Raw genomic sequence first — 16,093 nt, 5'->3', positions numbered from 1 at the left:
TTCTTATTTTGTTATTTAATTTATCATTTAATTATTAACTTAATAATTAATTTAATTTGCTTTTTTAGTAAATTTGATGATGTTAATTCGTTTTTTTAAATTAATATTAATTTTTGGTGTTATAAGCGCCATCTATTTGGTCGATTTCCCAACCTAACCTAAGTTTTACAATTGACAGCTTATTTTGACATTTTTTTATTCAACTTATTCAGAATGCAAAATAAAACTAAAAAATTCGCGTTAAATTTTAATCAATTTCCTTTATAACTTTCTTTATTACAACAAATTTATTACCTTTAATTTAAAATTTAACTTAATTAAGTATTAAATTAGCACTTTAACTAATAGATGGTGCTATTTTTATCTAAAAATTAGTCACCATTATTACCGATAACTCAAAATGAGCAACTCCCTCACGATTAGAAGTCGTTTGTAGTTGTGGAGCTTTTTCCGGGGGCTTAAAAACGGTTAATCGCAATCTTTTCAACCGGTTGTAACCATGATTTTATTAGAAATCAATAACAGAGTTGTGGAGGAAACCTTAACGGTTAAGATTAAGAACGCACAAGCAGGGTGAGTAAAATTAGGTTGAGCTTATCTCAACATATTACTCATAAAATAATCTAATAATTTTCCTTAAACTTCGTTTTTTACGTTTATTTATTTTTAGGGCTAAAAATGAGTATATTGATGTTACGGTGGCCGATTTCGATGGAGTCTTATACCATATATCAAATTTAGATGGCAACAAAAGTAAAATTAGGGTAAATTTGAATCAAAATAACAATAATATTTTAATTTTTTCCTTTAAAATTAAATAGGTTAGTATATCCTTAAAGTTTTATAAAGAACTTCAAGAACATGGAGCCGACGAACTTTTAAAACGCGAATACGGGCCAATTTTAATCAATCCCGAAGACGGTTACAACGTATCGGTGTTATTAGATTTGGAGAACATCCCCGATAATTGGGCGGAAATTGTTAAAAAAATCGGACTTTTAAAACGAAATTGTTTTGCTTCAGTTTTCGAAAAATACTTTGATTTCCAAGAGAAAGGCGATGAAGGCCAAAAAAGGGCCGTTATTCATTACCGAAGCGATGAAACGATGTACGTTGAAGCGAAATCCGATCGAGTTACGGTAGTTTTTTCGACTCGTTTTCGCGATGAAGACGATGTTATAATTGGGAAAGTTTTTATGCAAGAATTAAAGGAAGGTTTACGAGCTTCACATACAGCTCCCCCAGTTTTATTTAGTCACCGTGAACCACCCCGAGAGCTTCAAAACACTGACGCAAAAGTCGATAATAATGTGGGTTATGTAACTTTTGTGTTATTCCCGAGACACACCGCAAGAAACACGCGGGATAACACGATTAACTTGGTGCATATGTTCCGTCATTACTTGCATTACCATATTAAGTGCTCAAAGGCGTATATTCATAGTCGTATGAGGGCGAAGACGAGTGAATTCTTAAAGGTTCTTAATAGGGCTCGACCTGAAAATAAGAGTACTGATAAGAAAACTATTACGTAAGTATTTTAAAAAAAATGAGGTTATGTTGTTATATTGTTTTTTGTGTTTTAGGGGTAGAACGTTTGTGCGAAAAGATTGATGATAAGGAATTTGTTTCTATGTAAGAGCTCAAAGTAATCAAGAAATAATGTTTTAAAATAGAAATTAAAAACGAAAATAAAATTACTGCCTTTTTTTCTGATTATATGAATCCGAGAAAAACTTTCCGCACATTAGGATATTTATTAGCTTTTTTAACAAGAAAAATGCCTTTTTTATGTAAATTTAATATTTAAATATAATTTTTTTTAATAAATAAAGATATCCGCACAATTCCGATTTCAATATAAATATTAAAAAAAACGTTTAAATTAATGAAGAGTTGTATTATTAATAATAACTAATGTATAAGGAAACATTGTATACTTTTGATCCTTAATTTTAACTTCGGAAAAGACTATTGTAAATAAATTTAATCAAAGAAAAAATATTTTTTTTTAATTATAACCTCAAAAAAAAATTTTAATCAACCTCAACAGTCAAATTTGTTTAAAATATTTTATTAATAGTTATTTAACCAACAAGTCTATTAATGAAGGCGATTAATTATCGAGATATTTTAACGCGTGAGCGAGCGAAGCGAACGCGTTAATTATTGAGATAATTAATCGCATTTTAATATACGAGTTAGTTACAATATTTTTCTGTTGACCGTCTTTTCAACAAAATAGAGAAAATCCATCGTTGAAAAATCTCCCAATTCTGTCACTGGCAAAATAACCTCACTTTTAATGTGTCATAATTTATTTTTGTAGTCTTACCGAATAGATATAGTGGTCGGTTGGGTCGGTATTACAAATTTCATTGGAGAATATTTATTAAATTGACTACTATTTAGTTCGGTCGGACTTTCTTAAAATCGTTTATTAATACAAAATCGTTTATTAATAGGTGTCATTAATGAATGATTTTGTATACATTTATAAATCATATAAATACACGGTCGACGGAAAAAACATTTAATTAATAATTCAAACCACATAACAATTACTACCTAATAATATTACAGATTATTATCTATTTTAGCAGATTATATTAATTGAAAAAATTAATATAATCTTAAATAATTAATAAATTAATATAATAATTAAAAATTCTTAAAATCAATTAGTTCTTGTTTTACCAAATTCCATCTATTTGGAAGAAGAAAACGAAAAGTTGGATTTCGTATTAGAAGATTAATTAATTAAATTTTAAATGTAAATTAATTTATATTAGCGAATAAACTTAAAATAAATTAATTAAAATAATTTTGTTATAATGCGTTAATTTTGGGGATATAAGCACCATCTATTCGATAAAAGTGGAACTAATTGCTTTTTAAATTTTTTAAAATCAATTTAGTTAATATAGTTTAATGAATGTTTGAACTTAACTTGATAATGTTATTTGGTAGTAATTGTTGTAATGTGATATTTATATTTATTTAAGATTATTTGTTTATTATTATCTTTATATTTCTAGATAATTTAGAATATTAAGTGGCGCCATCTATTAGTGCTATCACTTATTTACTTATTAATCTTATTTAATTTTTAATTAATTAATCAGTTAATTGTTAATTAATATCTGTTTATTAATTCAATTTGATTATTGATTTAGTCGAATTAAATTGATTTTCTTAATTTGTTAATTTTTAATTAAATCGTTTTAACTAAATTTGTAATAAATATAATATTATAAATTGTATAAATAAACTAATTTATTTTGGGGTAATAAACGCCATCTATTATTTAATAGAAAAACTAATAAATTAAGTTGATATTTTGAGATACTTATTACATTTTGGATTTAATTGGATTAAGTAATGTTAATAATTTTGATTTCGTTTTAATTTTTTGTAATGTAACGATATGAATATTTAAATTTAGCGCTAATAAAGTCGCACCCGGTCGGGTGGTACGAACTGAAACGAAAGCGATTCCGAAAATAACCGATCTGTCATAAGTTGAGATTTCTTCATTGCGGCAAGTTCCGTGGTCGTGTTTCAAAACGGTGTTCGAATTGGGGCCTTTGCCCCCGCGCTCATGCCTAGCTCATGATAACGATGAACGCTCTCGTTGGAGCGCGCGAACGCACGGTTTATTACGAGCTGATTTAGTGTTTCGCGAGTGCCCCAAGGACAGCAAAAGCCGGCAAACTGGCGACCAACAACAGCGACAGCAAATCAAACATGGCTTCGTCCGCCAGGATCGTCCAGTGTAATTCGGCGTGGTTTCAAAAAAAGATCAATCTTAGGCCGCAGCACCGGGGCGTACATCTGGTTACCGAAGAAATCCTTAGACAGATACCGGAATTGTCGCAATTCGCGATGGGACTCTGCCACGTACAGAGTAAGTTGTAAAGCCGACTCTAAATCTTCTTTACCAAGATTTTTTCAATTTATTTTGGGGTCGATTCATGCATATTTCAACGTCTCGGCCTTCGAAGGTCGTATCGACTGAATGATTATCAACCACTTCACGTCAAAATATTTTATTTTTATTTCTCATTTTTCTTAATTCTTAACCCTCATTTTGACATTGACATTTAATCCTAACCTAACTTTTTGTAAAATTAAAACAGTTTTGCACACATCGGCCAGTTTGGCATTAAATGAAAGTTGGGACCCGGATGTTCGTGATGATATGGAGATGATGTTAAATAAAATCGTCCCCGAAGACGTCCCATATCGGCATTCATGCGAAGGACCCGACGATATGGTAAATTAATGGATTAATTTGATTTTTAATAATAAATGAATTTATTTTTTAGCCCGCCCATGTAAAGGCGTGTTTTTTGGGTTCATCGTTGACGATTCCTATAACGGAAGGGAAATTAAATTTGGGTACGTGGCAGGGTGTGTGGTTATGTGAACATCGGGACCGTGCGGGTTCTCGGAAGCTTTTGATTACGCTCAATGGATGCCTGCGAGATTCGACGTGTACGCCTCTGTCTCCCGTTAGCCCCATGGCCAGCACGAGCAGTTAGGGGCACCACTCGGGGCATTCGCTTTCCAAGCATTAAGCCCCGAGTATAAACTCGACTAAATACTTTTTTTCCAAATTGGACTCAAAAATAAATTGAACAAGATAAAAAGAGTACTGTAAGAAAAGTGCGTGCGCCCCCTTAAAAATATTAAAATGGACTTAAAAAATCTATGACAATATGTACATAGGTGGTTAAAGTAACCCTTTTTTTTATTATCTTAGTTTAAGGATTTGAATTTCTTTTATTAGAATGTTATTTTTATTTTTTGATTAATCCTCCATTAAAACAGATAAAAGAAATAAAGAATTTGTATATAATATAAATATTATTATACGGGTTGTGTATAGTACGGTAACGGACTGAACCTGGTCTGTCTTCCTTTAGCAATATCGTAGATTTTGAAGAGCCCCAAGCATAAAACACCTCTCACATGGAAATGTAAAACCTACAATTGTCGATACAACGACTTTGAATCAAGAAAATTTACAAAAATTAATCACACAGGGTACGAACGTGTACGACTGTATTAAAGAATGAGTATGGAGGCCCCCTTTTTTCGAAAATAAAGTTTAGACCGCTCGGGAATAAATAAATAAAGTTTATTTTGTAAATAAAGCAGCATCGTTTAACAAATTATTAGATATTTATAATTGGAATCATTGACAATTAAATGACGGTTAAATATTAAAGTGTGATTAGGTATCCAGAATTTTCTTTTTATTTAAATAATTCTCGAGATTAAATTGTTTATACCAAAAAAATGTTGAATTAAACATGATCCAGTATAAATATCTTATAAAATGGTTCTTCTCACGCATCGTTTTAAAGCACGTTGTTGAGCCGCACACAACATAAAAAACACTTAAACACACACACAAAGTAAGAAAAATGCATAAAATTAAAATAAAACGCGCGAAATGGTTTATATTAAAATTATTAAAAAAAAAAAAATGATAAAAAGTAGTACTCGGGTTTTTTACTCGCGATATTTTGTACAGGTTTTTTGTATTTTGTGTAAAATAGAAGGAAATAAACGGAGTTGTGTCGCGTAATTTCAAATAAACCAACCAAAAGATAATTTAAATAATTAATAACAAAAAAAAGGAATTGAAATAATTTTTTTTTGAGGTTATGCGACACTTTTGAGGTTGTAATTTTTTCAAATTCAATTTGGGTTAATTTTTCGGGATAAAACACAAAAGACGTCCATGCAAGTCCATAAGAAATAAATAAATCCCGATTTTCTTTAATTATGATAAACATAACCTAACTTTTTAAAACCTTGCTTGTTAAAAAACACAATCACAAATAATCACTGATCACTACCTCCTTTTCTTTTCAAACTTTTAGTTCTAATCATTTTAAATTAAACTTTGTGCTTTTAAAAAAAAATACTCAAACACGAAACACTAAAAATCCAAAAAAATTAAAATAAATCATCAATCGAAAATGATGGCATTAATTGTTGCTTAGTAACGAGAAATGTTTAGATCGATTAACGGAAGTAAAATTTTTAAAAAATTAAAAAGGCGGGAGATTTGAACGTTTCCAATAAAATTAGAAAAAAAATGCCTTTTAATCGTTTAATTTGTGTCTTTTCGTAATAATATTAATAAATATAACAGCTTCCACCGTTGTTTATTTGATTATAAGTGCCTATTGTTAATTCCAAGTGAAGAAATTAAATAATAATAAAGAAAGAGAGCGTTTGCGAAATGAGAGTTAAATAAATAAATAAAAATTAATTTAATTTTACACAATTTTTAAAAATGTACACCACCGGCAAAAATACGGCGATTTTGATTTAGTTTCGAGCCGCTTTTTTGTGTGGAAAATGCCTTTTTCCGTCCCGAGCATAAAATAAGTAAAAATTACCAAAAAAAGAAAAAATTAAATGTACATAGGGGTTAAAAAAAATTGGCGGCAGTGTTTTTAAAATTGAGCTGTATTTTTGCCTTCGTCCTTAATTTCGAGCTTGAGGTTAAATAAACAAATGTTGCGCGAAAACTGTAGAAGCGGTGAGAAATGAATTAATTAATTAAGAAATTAATTAAAAAAAAAGAAACTATAGTGAAATTTCCCTAACTCGAATCTATAAGGGAGCGAAAGAAAACTTTGAGTTAGAGAGAAATACTCTAATACTTTAATAACTTTCAAATACTTCAATAAAAATACACAACAATCTAGCGCTGAATAATTATTAAAACTAGAACTAGAAAGTTTCGGGTTTAGCACTATATATAAACTAACACTATACCTAGAACTAGAATCATTCGGGTTTAGCCATTTTTAAAGCGTTTCTAGTTCTAGATACAGTGTTAGTTCTAATGAAAGTGCAAATGTAAAACTAGAACTAACATTACACGAACTGACTTTCTAGTTCTATTTCTAGTGTTAGTTTAAATTTTTATTCAGCACTAGTTCGAATCATAAAATCACTGGAATAAAAAATAGTCGCCTAACAGAACGGATTTAAATAGTTTATTCTTTGGAAAATTCGGCATAATATAGAAGTTAATAAGTAATTCCATAGTAAACTTATTGAAACTCGTCGTAGAGAGATAAATAAATACTTTTGAAACCTGGTGAAACGCTTGAGTTTACGAAAACTGTTCGACTTAGAGAATAATTCAAAATATAAAAGTTCGAATTTGGGGAACTTCACTGTAGTTTATTATGATCATTTCGTTTTCTTTAATAATACACTGCCACTGTAAATAATTTATTCCTCCAATTGAACTTTGATCGTAACAAATACGACCCGATTCTTTCGCGGATATCATCATAGTAACATTTAAAAACATTTTCTTTTGATTTTTTTCGAGCGAAAGAACCGGGAAAATGGTTCAAAGTTTGATGTCACACGTATGTACTGAGTACCACTACGAGAAAATTAAATTTAAATGAAAAAAAATTAATAAGATAATTGGGGTTACTGACTGTATTTTACAGTCTGATTTGAGTCTATACTGTACCCGGTAGCATTATTTGCAAAATAAAATAATATTAATACTAAAAAAAAAGTTTTTTAATTTTTACCTGTTATTTTCGGTTATTTAAATGTCATTTTGACATTTTAAACTGTCAATAATAAAGATTAAATTTTAATTTAATTAATATTTTTTTGTTTGATAATGTCTAATTTAATCTTAATTTATTATTTTAATATTTTAGCGATTCAATAATGTTTCTTCTTTTAATTAATAAATAACAATTAACATTGCAACAAATACTTTTATTTATATACAAGAGATATCGCCACTATAGACCAAAAAATTAAACACGACAATAAATTTTTTTGCATGTTTTCTAATAATATTTAATGTGCAATTAAAATAAAATCCTTTTATTATAATGATTGTGATGCGGGTTTAATCTTAATTCATTATTGTTTATATATAACATCATTACTTCCATATATATACTATCTTCTATATCGCTGACTCCCTATCTAAGCAATGAGTGGCGAGCGTTTCCATCAAAAGAAGACGGAATGATATATGTTTTGTCTTTGTCGTACCCCGGTGTCGTGAAAGCGCTAGCGCGAATCGTAAATTTTAAAGAGTGTGAAGTGTTTAAAATGCAATTATTATTATAGATGGTTTACTTTAACTATAAATTATCACTGATGCATCAAATAAATTAGAGTATATGTACTTTTGTGTGAAATTGAGGTTAAATATTGCATTAAATATCAACTTTATGTAGATTGTTCATTAAAAAAAATATATAATTTTTAACATAATTTGTGGGCTCACGCTATTTAAAGAAGTTGTTACATTAATGAAAGATATAAAATATATACTTACTATTTAAAGTACATAACATTCTATCTTAAAATTTTCATTATTAATAATTAGCTGCTTGTTTGTTTATGTTTGCGCCATGTACTTACCAGACTTGTGGGTTACACCAATTATTTTTGATTAGATTACAAAAGGGTAACAAAATAAAAGACGAATTTTAAGAAAACTATTTTACTCTATTGATTTTTAAATAAAACGAGTTTATAATACTTAGATCGGATGTAATTAAGTTTTAAAGAATTTACTATTTAATGTACATAATATTCTATCATAAAATTTTCATCATATCGATGTAATTATTAATTAAATTTTTAAGAAAAATGTTTCAAGAAAAGGAGGGCTTTAAATTCTTTTTTATTACACTGAGATCGTTCCTTCTACCTGCTCAACCAATTTTTAGGCCCCAAAAATATCTTTTAACAAATTTTCTTCACTTTCTTAACAAATAATAATTACATTTTAAATTGCTAAGTCCTAAAATATGTTAATAATTATGTTATTATACACATGAAACCTATAATATACATAACTAAATATTTAGATTTTAGGTTATGTTTATGTCAAACATTTATTTGTTGATTTATAAACATCAAGGTCATCAGCTGCTATTAATTTTTAATTCACCGTCCAATAAGATAAAAGCGTACTCATCACGTGTTCACACATGTCTCTTGAGTCGACCGGGGTACGACAAAGACAGATATATATATATCTGCACTCTAGTGTTTACACTCTTTTGCTGCCTTAGTCAGCGATATAGAAGATAGTATATATATGATTACTTCTCATTTAGGTATATTTTCTCAATGTTTTTGATAGTAAGCGCCATCTATGTTGCCAACAATTTAATTTAATTTATTGATTTTCTAAACTCAACTAATTAAACAATTAATTAATACTAACATTTTAATGAATATTTTTTTTTGTTTTTTATTAATAAAAATTAATTATAAATTATTCTTAATTTAATTTTTAAATGGTTGGTTGCTGTGGTTGTGTTATTGATAGCGCCATCTTTAGGATGCAAACGAAGAGAGCCACGTCATATATCGCCGCATAGAGGTGGTTCGTTCGAATGGTTTTTTGCATTAAATTCGGGCCAAAATGAACATTTTTCGACTAACGGGCGATTTGTCGCATCTCTTAGCCATAATAATATTGCTCAGGAAAATATGGAAGTCGAGGTCGTGCGCTGGTGAGTACAAATTAACCCCGATCCCCGCGATTTACCCGAAGCCATCAAAACCCCGGGTTTATTGATATTTTCTCTTTGTGTTATTATTTACCCCTCAATTTGACAGGTAAAACCGAGCGAAAATTGTATAAAATACTCTATATTTCAGTTATACATGCCTTTTTAATCAATATTCTTTAAAAAGATCAAGTTAAAATGAGGGTTAAATTAAGCGTACGTGGACATGATGATGTACAGTGTCAAAAAAAGATAATCGTACATCTTTTTTAGGTTATGTTAAACGTCAAAATTTTTGTTATATTATTTTGATTTATTTAGGAATATCTGGAAAATCCCAACTACTTTTTGCAATTGTGTATACGACGAGATACTTGGATTTATTAACGACGTACGTTTCGTTGTATAACACTTTAATGAAACTCGTCTTTATTGCGGCATCTTATGCGACGTGTTACTTTATTTACATGAAATTTAAAGCTACCTACGACCACAATCATGATACATTCAGAATTGAGTTTCTCCTCATCCCAGCCGTTATCTTAGCGTTGTTGATTAATCATGATTTTACGGTTTTGGAGGTGAGTTTGATTTGAAAGTGGGGTTATCGGGTTTTAATTAAATTTTTTTAAGGTTTTATGGACTTTCAGTATTTATTTAGAATCGGTGGCTATTCTTCCGCAACTTTTTATGGTTAGTAAAACGGGCGAAGCTGAAAGTATCACCTCGCATTATTTGTTTGCGTTGGGTTCTTATCGCGGTTTGTACATTCTTAATTGGATTTATCGTTACTTCATGGAGGATCATTACGATTTGATTGCGATTGTTGCCGGGGTGGTTCAAACCGTTTTGTATTGCGATTTCTTTTATTTATACATTACGAAAGGTGGGTACAAATTTTGTTTTTTTTTTGTAAAATTTAATTTGTTAAATATTTTAGTGCTACGTGGGAAGAAATTGCAGTTACCTGCTTAAATCGTTTAAATGTACAAAGCATAATTGGTTTCTTTTTCATTTCTAAGGACTTTTTAAGAAGTTTTTTTTTGTAACTGTTGTTTATCTTCTGTTCGATTGTAATAATTAATAAATTTTTAATTAAATAAGATCTTTCAATAACTTGTGTACTCTAAAAGCCAGTATAGTGAATAAATAACAGCGTTTTTAAGCAATTTTTTATGAATGTACAATGTATAGCTGTGTATAGATAATTTATTGCATAAACATAACCAAATTTATTAGATTAACTGATGTAGTTGTAATAAACTCCCACTTTTATTAAAAACCATTTTCATTTCATGTAAAACTTCTTTAATAAAAAATAAATTAAAAAATTGTTTAATTTTTCAAATTACATTAACCTCAATTGATTTGACGTAATTGAGCGTATATTTGGTTGCCTACACAAATAAATTAATTAAATCGTAGTAAACGCTTTTACATCAGTCATTTTCAATTTTTATTATTACCTGAAAATTTTTTATGATTTTCCTAAATTTCGGGTTAATTTTTTCCACAAAATGGTGAGATCGAGCGGAAAATCCAGATCGCCAACACCCCGTTCACCAAGTACGACCCAAAAGAGGCAATATGGGAGGTAAGAACGTTTTAAATTTCCCCCCAAAAACAATCCTACCAACCACCATAAACACTTACCATAAATAACCTAACCTATTTATTTAACAATAATTATATCCCTTATTATATCTCCCCGTGACTCAACAAATTTACAAAATCTAAAAATAATAAACTTTGGGATTAAGTCCAAAAATGTATCACAATGACGTTCAATATAAATATCTGGGCCAATCTAAGAAATCCCCAAATAAACCCATCTCTTTCTACCAACCGATTAAAATCATCGAAATTTCCCCGGCCACGTCGAAAATTGTCCAGATAAAGATCACGTGTTCCAGAAACTTCTATAAATCCATTATAAGAGGGCCGTTTTTTAGATATCTTGCGTAATTCTAGTCCTGTCATTTAACGACTTAAAAGCCAGTTTTTTCGCGTTTAACCGTTTTTAAAGTGTTTAATAATAATGCCGAGACGCGGACGATCAAGTAGCCCAACTCCAAGGGCTGCACCTACTCGATATTCACCACCCCCGAGGTAAAAATCACAAAAAATATTTGACATAACCTCAAATTTAAGATAGTTTTTCTGATTAAAAAAAATGTTTGTTTTAGTACTACATTACCTGCTAGAGCTGCCCCGCCTCCTCCAGCTCCGATGCAAGCTCCCGCAGCTGCAGCTCCTCAACAACCAGGTCTTTTCGGTCAAATGGCTGCAACGGCTGGTGGTGTAGCAATTGGATCTGCTGTTGGACATACAATCGGACATGCATTAACTGGTAAGTAAATCTTATTATTTCAATTAATTGTAATAATTTACATTATTTGTTTTTAGGTGCTTTTAGTGGTGGTGGTTCAAGTCAACCGGAACAACAACAACAAGCCCAACAACCCGCTCAACAGTATCATCATGATGGTTCTGAACCGACGGGACCTTGTGCTTGGGAAATTAAGCAATTTTTAAATTGTGCTGCAACCCAATCTGATTTAACGTTATGTCAAGGATTTAACGAAGCTATTCAACAATGCAAACTTAAGAATGGAGTATAAATGGTCAAAGGAATATAGAAACAGTTAGCATTAATCGTTATTAAAAATTCTTAGATAAAATGAAGTAGTGCTTATTAATTGGGAAATGATAATAAATTTTGAGTAAATGGGAATGTAGAAAATAAAGAGAATGTTTGTTTTTCCAACACAATTTTGATTTATTTATTGTTAGAAAGGATTTTTTTTTGATATTGACGTTTGTAGTTTAGAAAATAATTGATAGATGGCGCGGTTTAGCGAGTGAAGATATAAATTTTATTTTTAATAAATTATTAGATGAAGCGATTTTGTTTGATTTTATTAAAGAGGGATTGTAACAACGCTTTTTTTTCCCTATAATCATTAAAGCGTGTTAAGATTTTTATTTATTCATCAAAAAAAATTTTTTCTTATATAAAGCTATTTTTTATTTGTTTGCTTTAAATCAATGTTATAATCAAAATGAAGAGAGCTTATTTGAATTTGCTTTATGGCTGTTTAAGTTTTTGCGGATTTTGGCCACCCGATGGTTCCGAAACGATTTATGCGATAAACATGAGAGTTTCTATAATTGTTTATACTTACCACGTTTTTGGAGTTATCTCTTATATTGTTAACATAGCTCCAGGTAAATAACGAATAAATTGATTTTAATTATTTTATTAAAACATTTAAATTAGATTCTAGCGTTCCGGGAGGTGAAAAATTAGAATCTCTCTTTGTAGCAGCGGGATTATTTCAAATGCTGATTAATTGCACGGCGATGTTTAAGCAACGTCACAAAATCAAACAACTTTACGCGATTTTGGAAAACTTTGAGAACTATGGAATCCCGGAAAACATAGCAACAATAGCTTTCATCATAAACATGATTTCTGTCTTTTTTGTATGTTATTGCGTTACTGGGGGATTCTTTGTTGCTTTATACCCGGTTTATGACTACGAAAATTGTATGTGGAAGGCTGAGTTATCAAACAAAACGATTTTATGTGGATTTGGAACCAAAGTTTCTTACCCCTACGATATTCAAGGCGGATTAGTTTACCTTATTCACGTCGCAATTGAGATATACACAATCTGTTTTTCCTGTTCTGGTGGTGCAATCATTGTTAATTGTACTCTTGGAGCTTTTGAATTCATAATTTTAAGAATCAATCAGTTAAAGAATATGTTGGATAAAGCTTTTGAGACCAACGATCGACTTGAACACAAAAAACGATTTCGAGAATGCATTATATTTCATATTTACATCATTGAGTAAATTGAAAAACTAAAAAAAAATCAAAAAAATAATTTTTAATTTTTAGGTTAGTTCAAATTACCAATGACTGTTTTGTTACGGTAACTTTCCCAGCTTTAGTTTATTACAGCATTGTAATCGGGACCACTTTAATGGCATTTCTAACCGTATCTAAAACAATTTTTTAATAAATTAATAAATAAATTTTAAATTTTTTAGAGCCACACCATAATCTCATTTTTGAATTTATGCGGATGGGGGCTTGGAGTTTACATTCTGTGCTTAACAGGACAAAGAATTCACGATTATGTAGGTGATTATTAATCAAAAATCATTTTTAACCTCTCCGTTTTAGAGTTTATCAGTTGCCGATAAGGTTTATGCCATTGAATGGTATCAGGCTGATCCAAAATTGCGAAGAGACATTTCTATCGTGTTGTGTAGAGCTCAAAAACCTTTAAAGTATGAGTGTGGGATTCTCGGAGATTTTCATTTCGTCACATTTAATAATGTATGATTCAATTTATTGATTGCAATGAATTAATCTTGCTTGTTTTTGTAGATTATGTCCACTGGGTATAAATTTTCGACTCTAAAAACGGGTGTTGGTAATTAATACTATTTAAACATAAATTAATTAACACTAAAACATCTAAATTGTGTTAAAAAGAATGTTACAAAGCGGTTATACATAACCTCACATTCTTAAATATGCAACCAATTGTGCACATCTCAAATTTTTATTTAATAGTTTATTTCTAATTATTAAATTATTGTTAATAATTAAAAAATAATCAAATTTAAACTTCACTTAAATTATTAAAACGTTTTTACAATAAATAATAAAGTATTGAAAATTGTTATTGGCACGAAACAGTTATATAACCTCACATTTGTTAGTATGCAACCCATTATGCATATCTCAAATTTATATTTGTTAGTTTAATTAGTGTAATTATTGTTAATAATTAAATAATAATCAATTTAAACACTTATTTAGTATCTCTAAAACGTTTTTGCAATAAATAATAAAGTATCGCAAATTGTTTTGATTATACATAACCTCAATTTTTTGACAGTTTATTTATAATAATTAAATTAATATATTATAAAATTATTTATTTTAAGGGTTTAAAAAGGAACTCATCAAGTTTAAAAATATTTAATAACTTAAAAATCACAATTTCGACTAGAAATAATCCCCTACTATTTACAACAATAAAATTAATCACAACCAAAAATTAATTATTTAAAATAATTAATAAAAAAGAGAACATTCCATATTCACAATAAAAGGCAGTGTTTTTATCTTTTAATCTCAAAGAAGACAAATTGAATTTAAAGTCGCATTTAATCGCGTTTACCGGTAAGAATCTTAACGATATTTTGAATCGGTTTCGAATTAAAAATAAAAACGGAAAAAATCGCCCCAATCGTGGGGCCTAACCAATAAACCAACATGTGTTCTGGTATGGTGTTACCTTTGCATCCGTATTTTAAAGAGGTTGCGAGTGCGGGATTAAAATACCCCCCAGAATAATTAAAAGCAGCAACGACCATAAGCGTGCCGATGAAAGCGTCCAAAATGTTACCCATTCGCGAGTTAGTTTCGCCTAAAATCCTCGAGAAAATCCTACAAATACACGTTGCGATTCCCTCGATTATGGAACCTAATATAACGGAAACTTGAAGATCCGTCGAGCATTCCTCGAAAGCTCTACCTTGGTGTGTTTCAACTAACTCTAAAGACCATAGTATTTGAATGTATCTAAATATGGATAAGCCACCTAAAATTTGGGCTCCTATCACTAAAAATCCGATGAAAATGTTGCGTTTCCGCTCAAAAATTTCTTCGATTGGAATATAGGGACACGCCGAGGAGTCCTCCCAATTAAACGACCACCACACCGTTAATAAAAATAGGAATAATCCGTACATAACAACGCCATAATTATCAGCAACTAAAAATTAAACACTAATTAGTTTAATCTACATCAATTTTGATTTTTAATGTTTGTGTACTTCTTAGTCGTTTTTAAACAATCAATTTTTATAAAAACAACCCTTACGTACAAAATTATTTTAATTTAGGCTATTTTATACTCAATTGTACGATCTTATTGATAAATTTATCGACAATCGTCTGGTGTAGCCATAATTTTTTAAATCGTGCTCGCTACTTCACCGACATTCTATACTCGGTTGCATATTTTAGTTAAAATCAAAATATCAAAAAAAAAATATTTTTTTTCTTACCTATGATTAATTCAAAACAAGTCGCGCATAATTCGGCCGTTGCAATAAATTCTAAAACTAATTGTCTAACTAACCCATCTGCAAAACTGTTTTTAATAAACCGTCGTAAATGCGAAATAATCGCTTCCGTTAAAACGATGTAGAATACAGAGATCACCAACGGATTTAGTCCAAACAAATTGGTTTTGCTACTACAAATTTGGTTTAAATTAATTATTGAAGATTAATTTAATGTTAATACCTGTATCCGATGATTTTGTATCCCTTTAAAGTTTTGTAAATTTGATTGAGCGTCTTCATGTTTTAAATTGAAATTAAATTAAAAGTACGGAATTATTTTGTGCGTTTTTGGCTACGCTTGTTTTAATAATGAAATAATTTCAAAGTCTGGCTAAGCATTGGGCTATTTTTAATGCATAGAAAAACTGTCCCGTGCCTTGGTATTATTATTTTTA

At 29.7% G+C, this 16,093-nt stretch overlaps 6 protein-coding genes across 7 annotated transcripts; 5 read left to right on the top strand and 1 right to left on the bottom strand.

The window, feature by feature from the left end:
* The first annotated feature begins 383 nt into the window (after window positions 1–383).
* Window positions 384–1,889, top strand: LOC111426543 (Actin-related protein 2/3 complex, subunit 2). Its single transcript, XM_023061112.2, has 4 exons — window positions 384–573; window positions 671–764; window positions 822–1,531; window positions 1,587–1,889. The coding sequence occupies exons 1-4, from the start codon at window positions 500–502 to the stop codon at window positions 1,612–1,614; spliced, it is 906 nt and encodes a 301-aa protein (XP_022916880.1). The 5' UTR covers window positions 384–499; the 3' UTR covers window positions 1,615–1,889.
* Window positions 1,890–3,486: 1,597 nt separating this feature from the next.
* On the top strand, window positions 3,487–4,867 carry LOC111426407 (UPF0047 protein YjbQ). Its single transcript, XM_023060914.2, has 3 exons — window positions 3,487–3,907; window positions 4,140–4,276; window positions 4,329–4,867. Exons 1-3 carry the CDS (start codon window positions 3,748–3,750, stop codon window positions 4,542–4,544), a joined length of 513 nt encoding a protein of 170 aa, XP_022916682.1. The 5' UTR covers window positions 3,487–3,747; the 3' UTR covers window positions 4,545–4,867.
* A 4,506-nt stretch (window positions 4,868–9,373) lies between these two features.
* On the top strand, window positions 9,374–10,645 carry LOC111426548 (ER lumen protein-retaining receptor). The gene is made up of 4 exons (XM_023061118.2): window positions 9,374–9,545; window positions 9,864–10,123; window positions 10,176–10,428; window positions 10,483–10,645. The coding sequence occupies exons 1-4, from the start codon at window positions 9,455–9,457 to the stop codon at window positions 10,515–10,517; spliced, it is 639 nt and encodes a 212-aa protein (XP_022916886.1). The 5' UTR covers window positions 9,374–9,454; the 3' UTR covers window positions 10,518–10,645.
* A 323-nt stretch (window positions 10,646–10,968) lies between these two features.
* On the top strand, window positions 10,969–12,444 carry LOC111426346 (Coiled-coil-helix-coiled-coil-helix domain containing 2). 2 transcript variants are annotated; one of them, XM_023060832.2, is made up of 3 exons: window positions 10,969–11,136; window positions 11,729–11,892; window positions 11,949–12,444. In XM_023060832.2, exons 1-3 carry the CDS (start codon window positions 11,060–11,062, stop codon window positions 12,161–12,163), a joined length of 456 nt encoding a protein of 151 aa, XP_022916600.1. In that variant the 5' UTR covers window positions 10,969–11,059; the 3' UTR covers window positions 12,164–12,444. The 2 variants fall into 2 exon arrangements, with proteins under 2 accessions (XP_022916600.1, XP_022916601.1); XM_023060833.2 differs by lacking the exon at window positions 10,969–11,136 and adding an exon at window positions 11,395–11,651.
* A 456-nt stretch (window positions 12,445–12,900) lies between these two features.
* Window positions 12,901–14,105, top strand: LOC111426719 (odorant receptor 85b-like). The gene is made up of 4 exons (XM_023061377.2): window positions 12,901–13,549; window positions 13,602–13,691; window positions 13,738–13,893; window positions 13,945–14,105. The coding sequence occupies exons 1-4, from the start codon at window positions 13,535–13,537 to the stop codon at window positions 13,996–13,998; spliced, it is 315 nt and encodes a 104-aa protein (XP_022917145.1). The 5' UTR covers window positions 12,901–13,534; the 3' UTR covers window positions 13,999–14,105.
* A 423-nt stretch (window positions 14,106–14,528) lies between these two features.
* Window positions 14,529–16,023, bottom strand: AQ (aquaporin). Its single transcript, XM_023061101.2, has 3 exons — window positions 15,880–16,023; window positions 15,639–15,829; window positions 14,529–15,343 (listed from the first exon to the last, which is right to left on the bottom strand). Exons 1-3 carry the CDS (start codon window positions 15,936–15,938, stop codon window positions 14,733–14,735), a joined length of 861 nt encoding a protein of 286 aa, XP_022916869.1. The 5' UTR covers window positions 15,939–16,023; the 3' UTR covers window positions 14,529–14,732.
* Between the last annotated feature and the right edge of the window lie 70 nt (window positions 16,024–16,093).

This window comes from Onthophagus taurus, chromosome 5 (genome assembly GCF_036711975.1).
Source record: "Onthophagus taurus isolate NC chromosome 5, IU_Otau_3.0, whole genome shotgun sequence".
Lineage (NCBI taxonomy): Eukaryota > Metazoa > Arthropoda > Insecta > Coleoptera > Scarabaeidae > Onthophagus > Onthophagus taurus.
The sequence above is the reverse complement of the archived record's forward strand: the minus strand, read 5'-3'. Positions and strand labels throughout refer to the sequence as shown.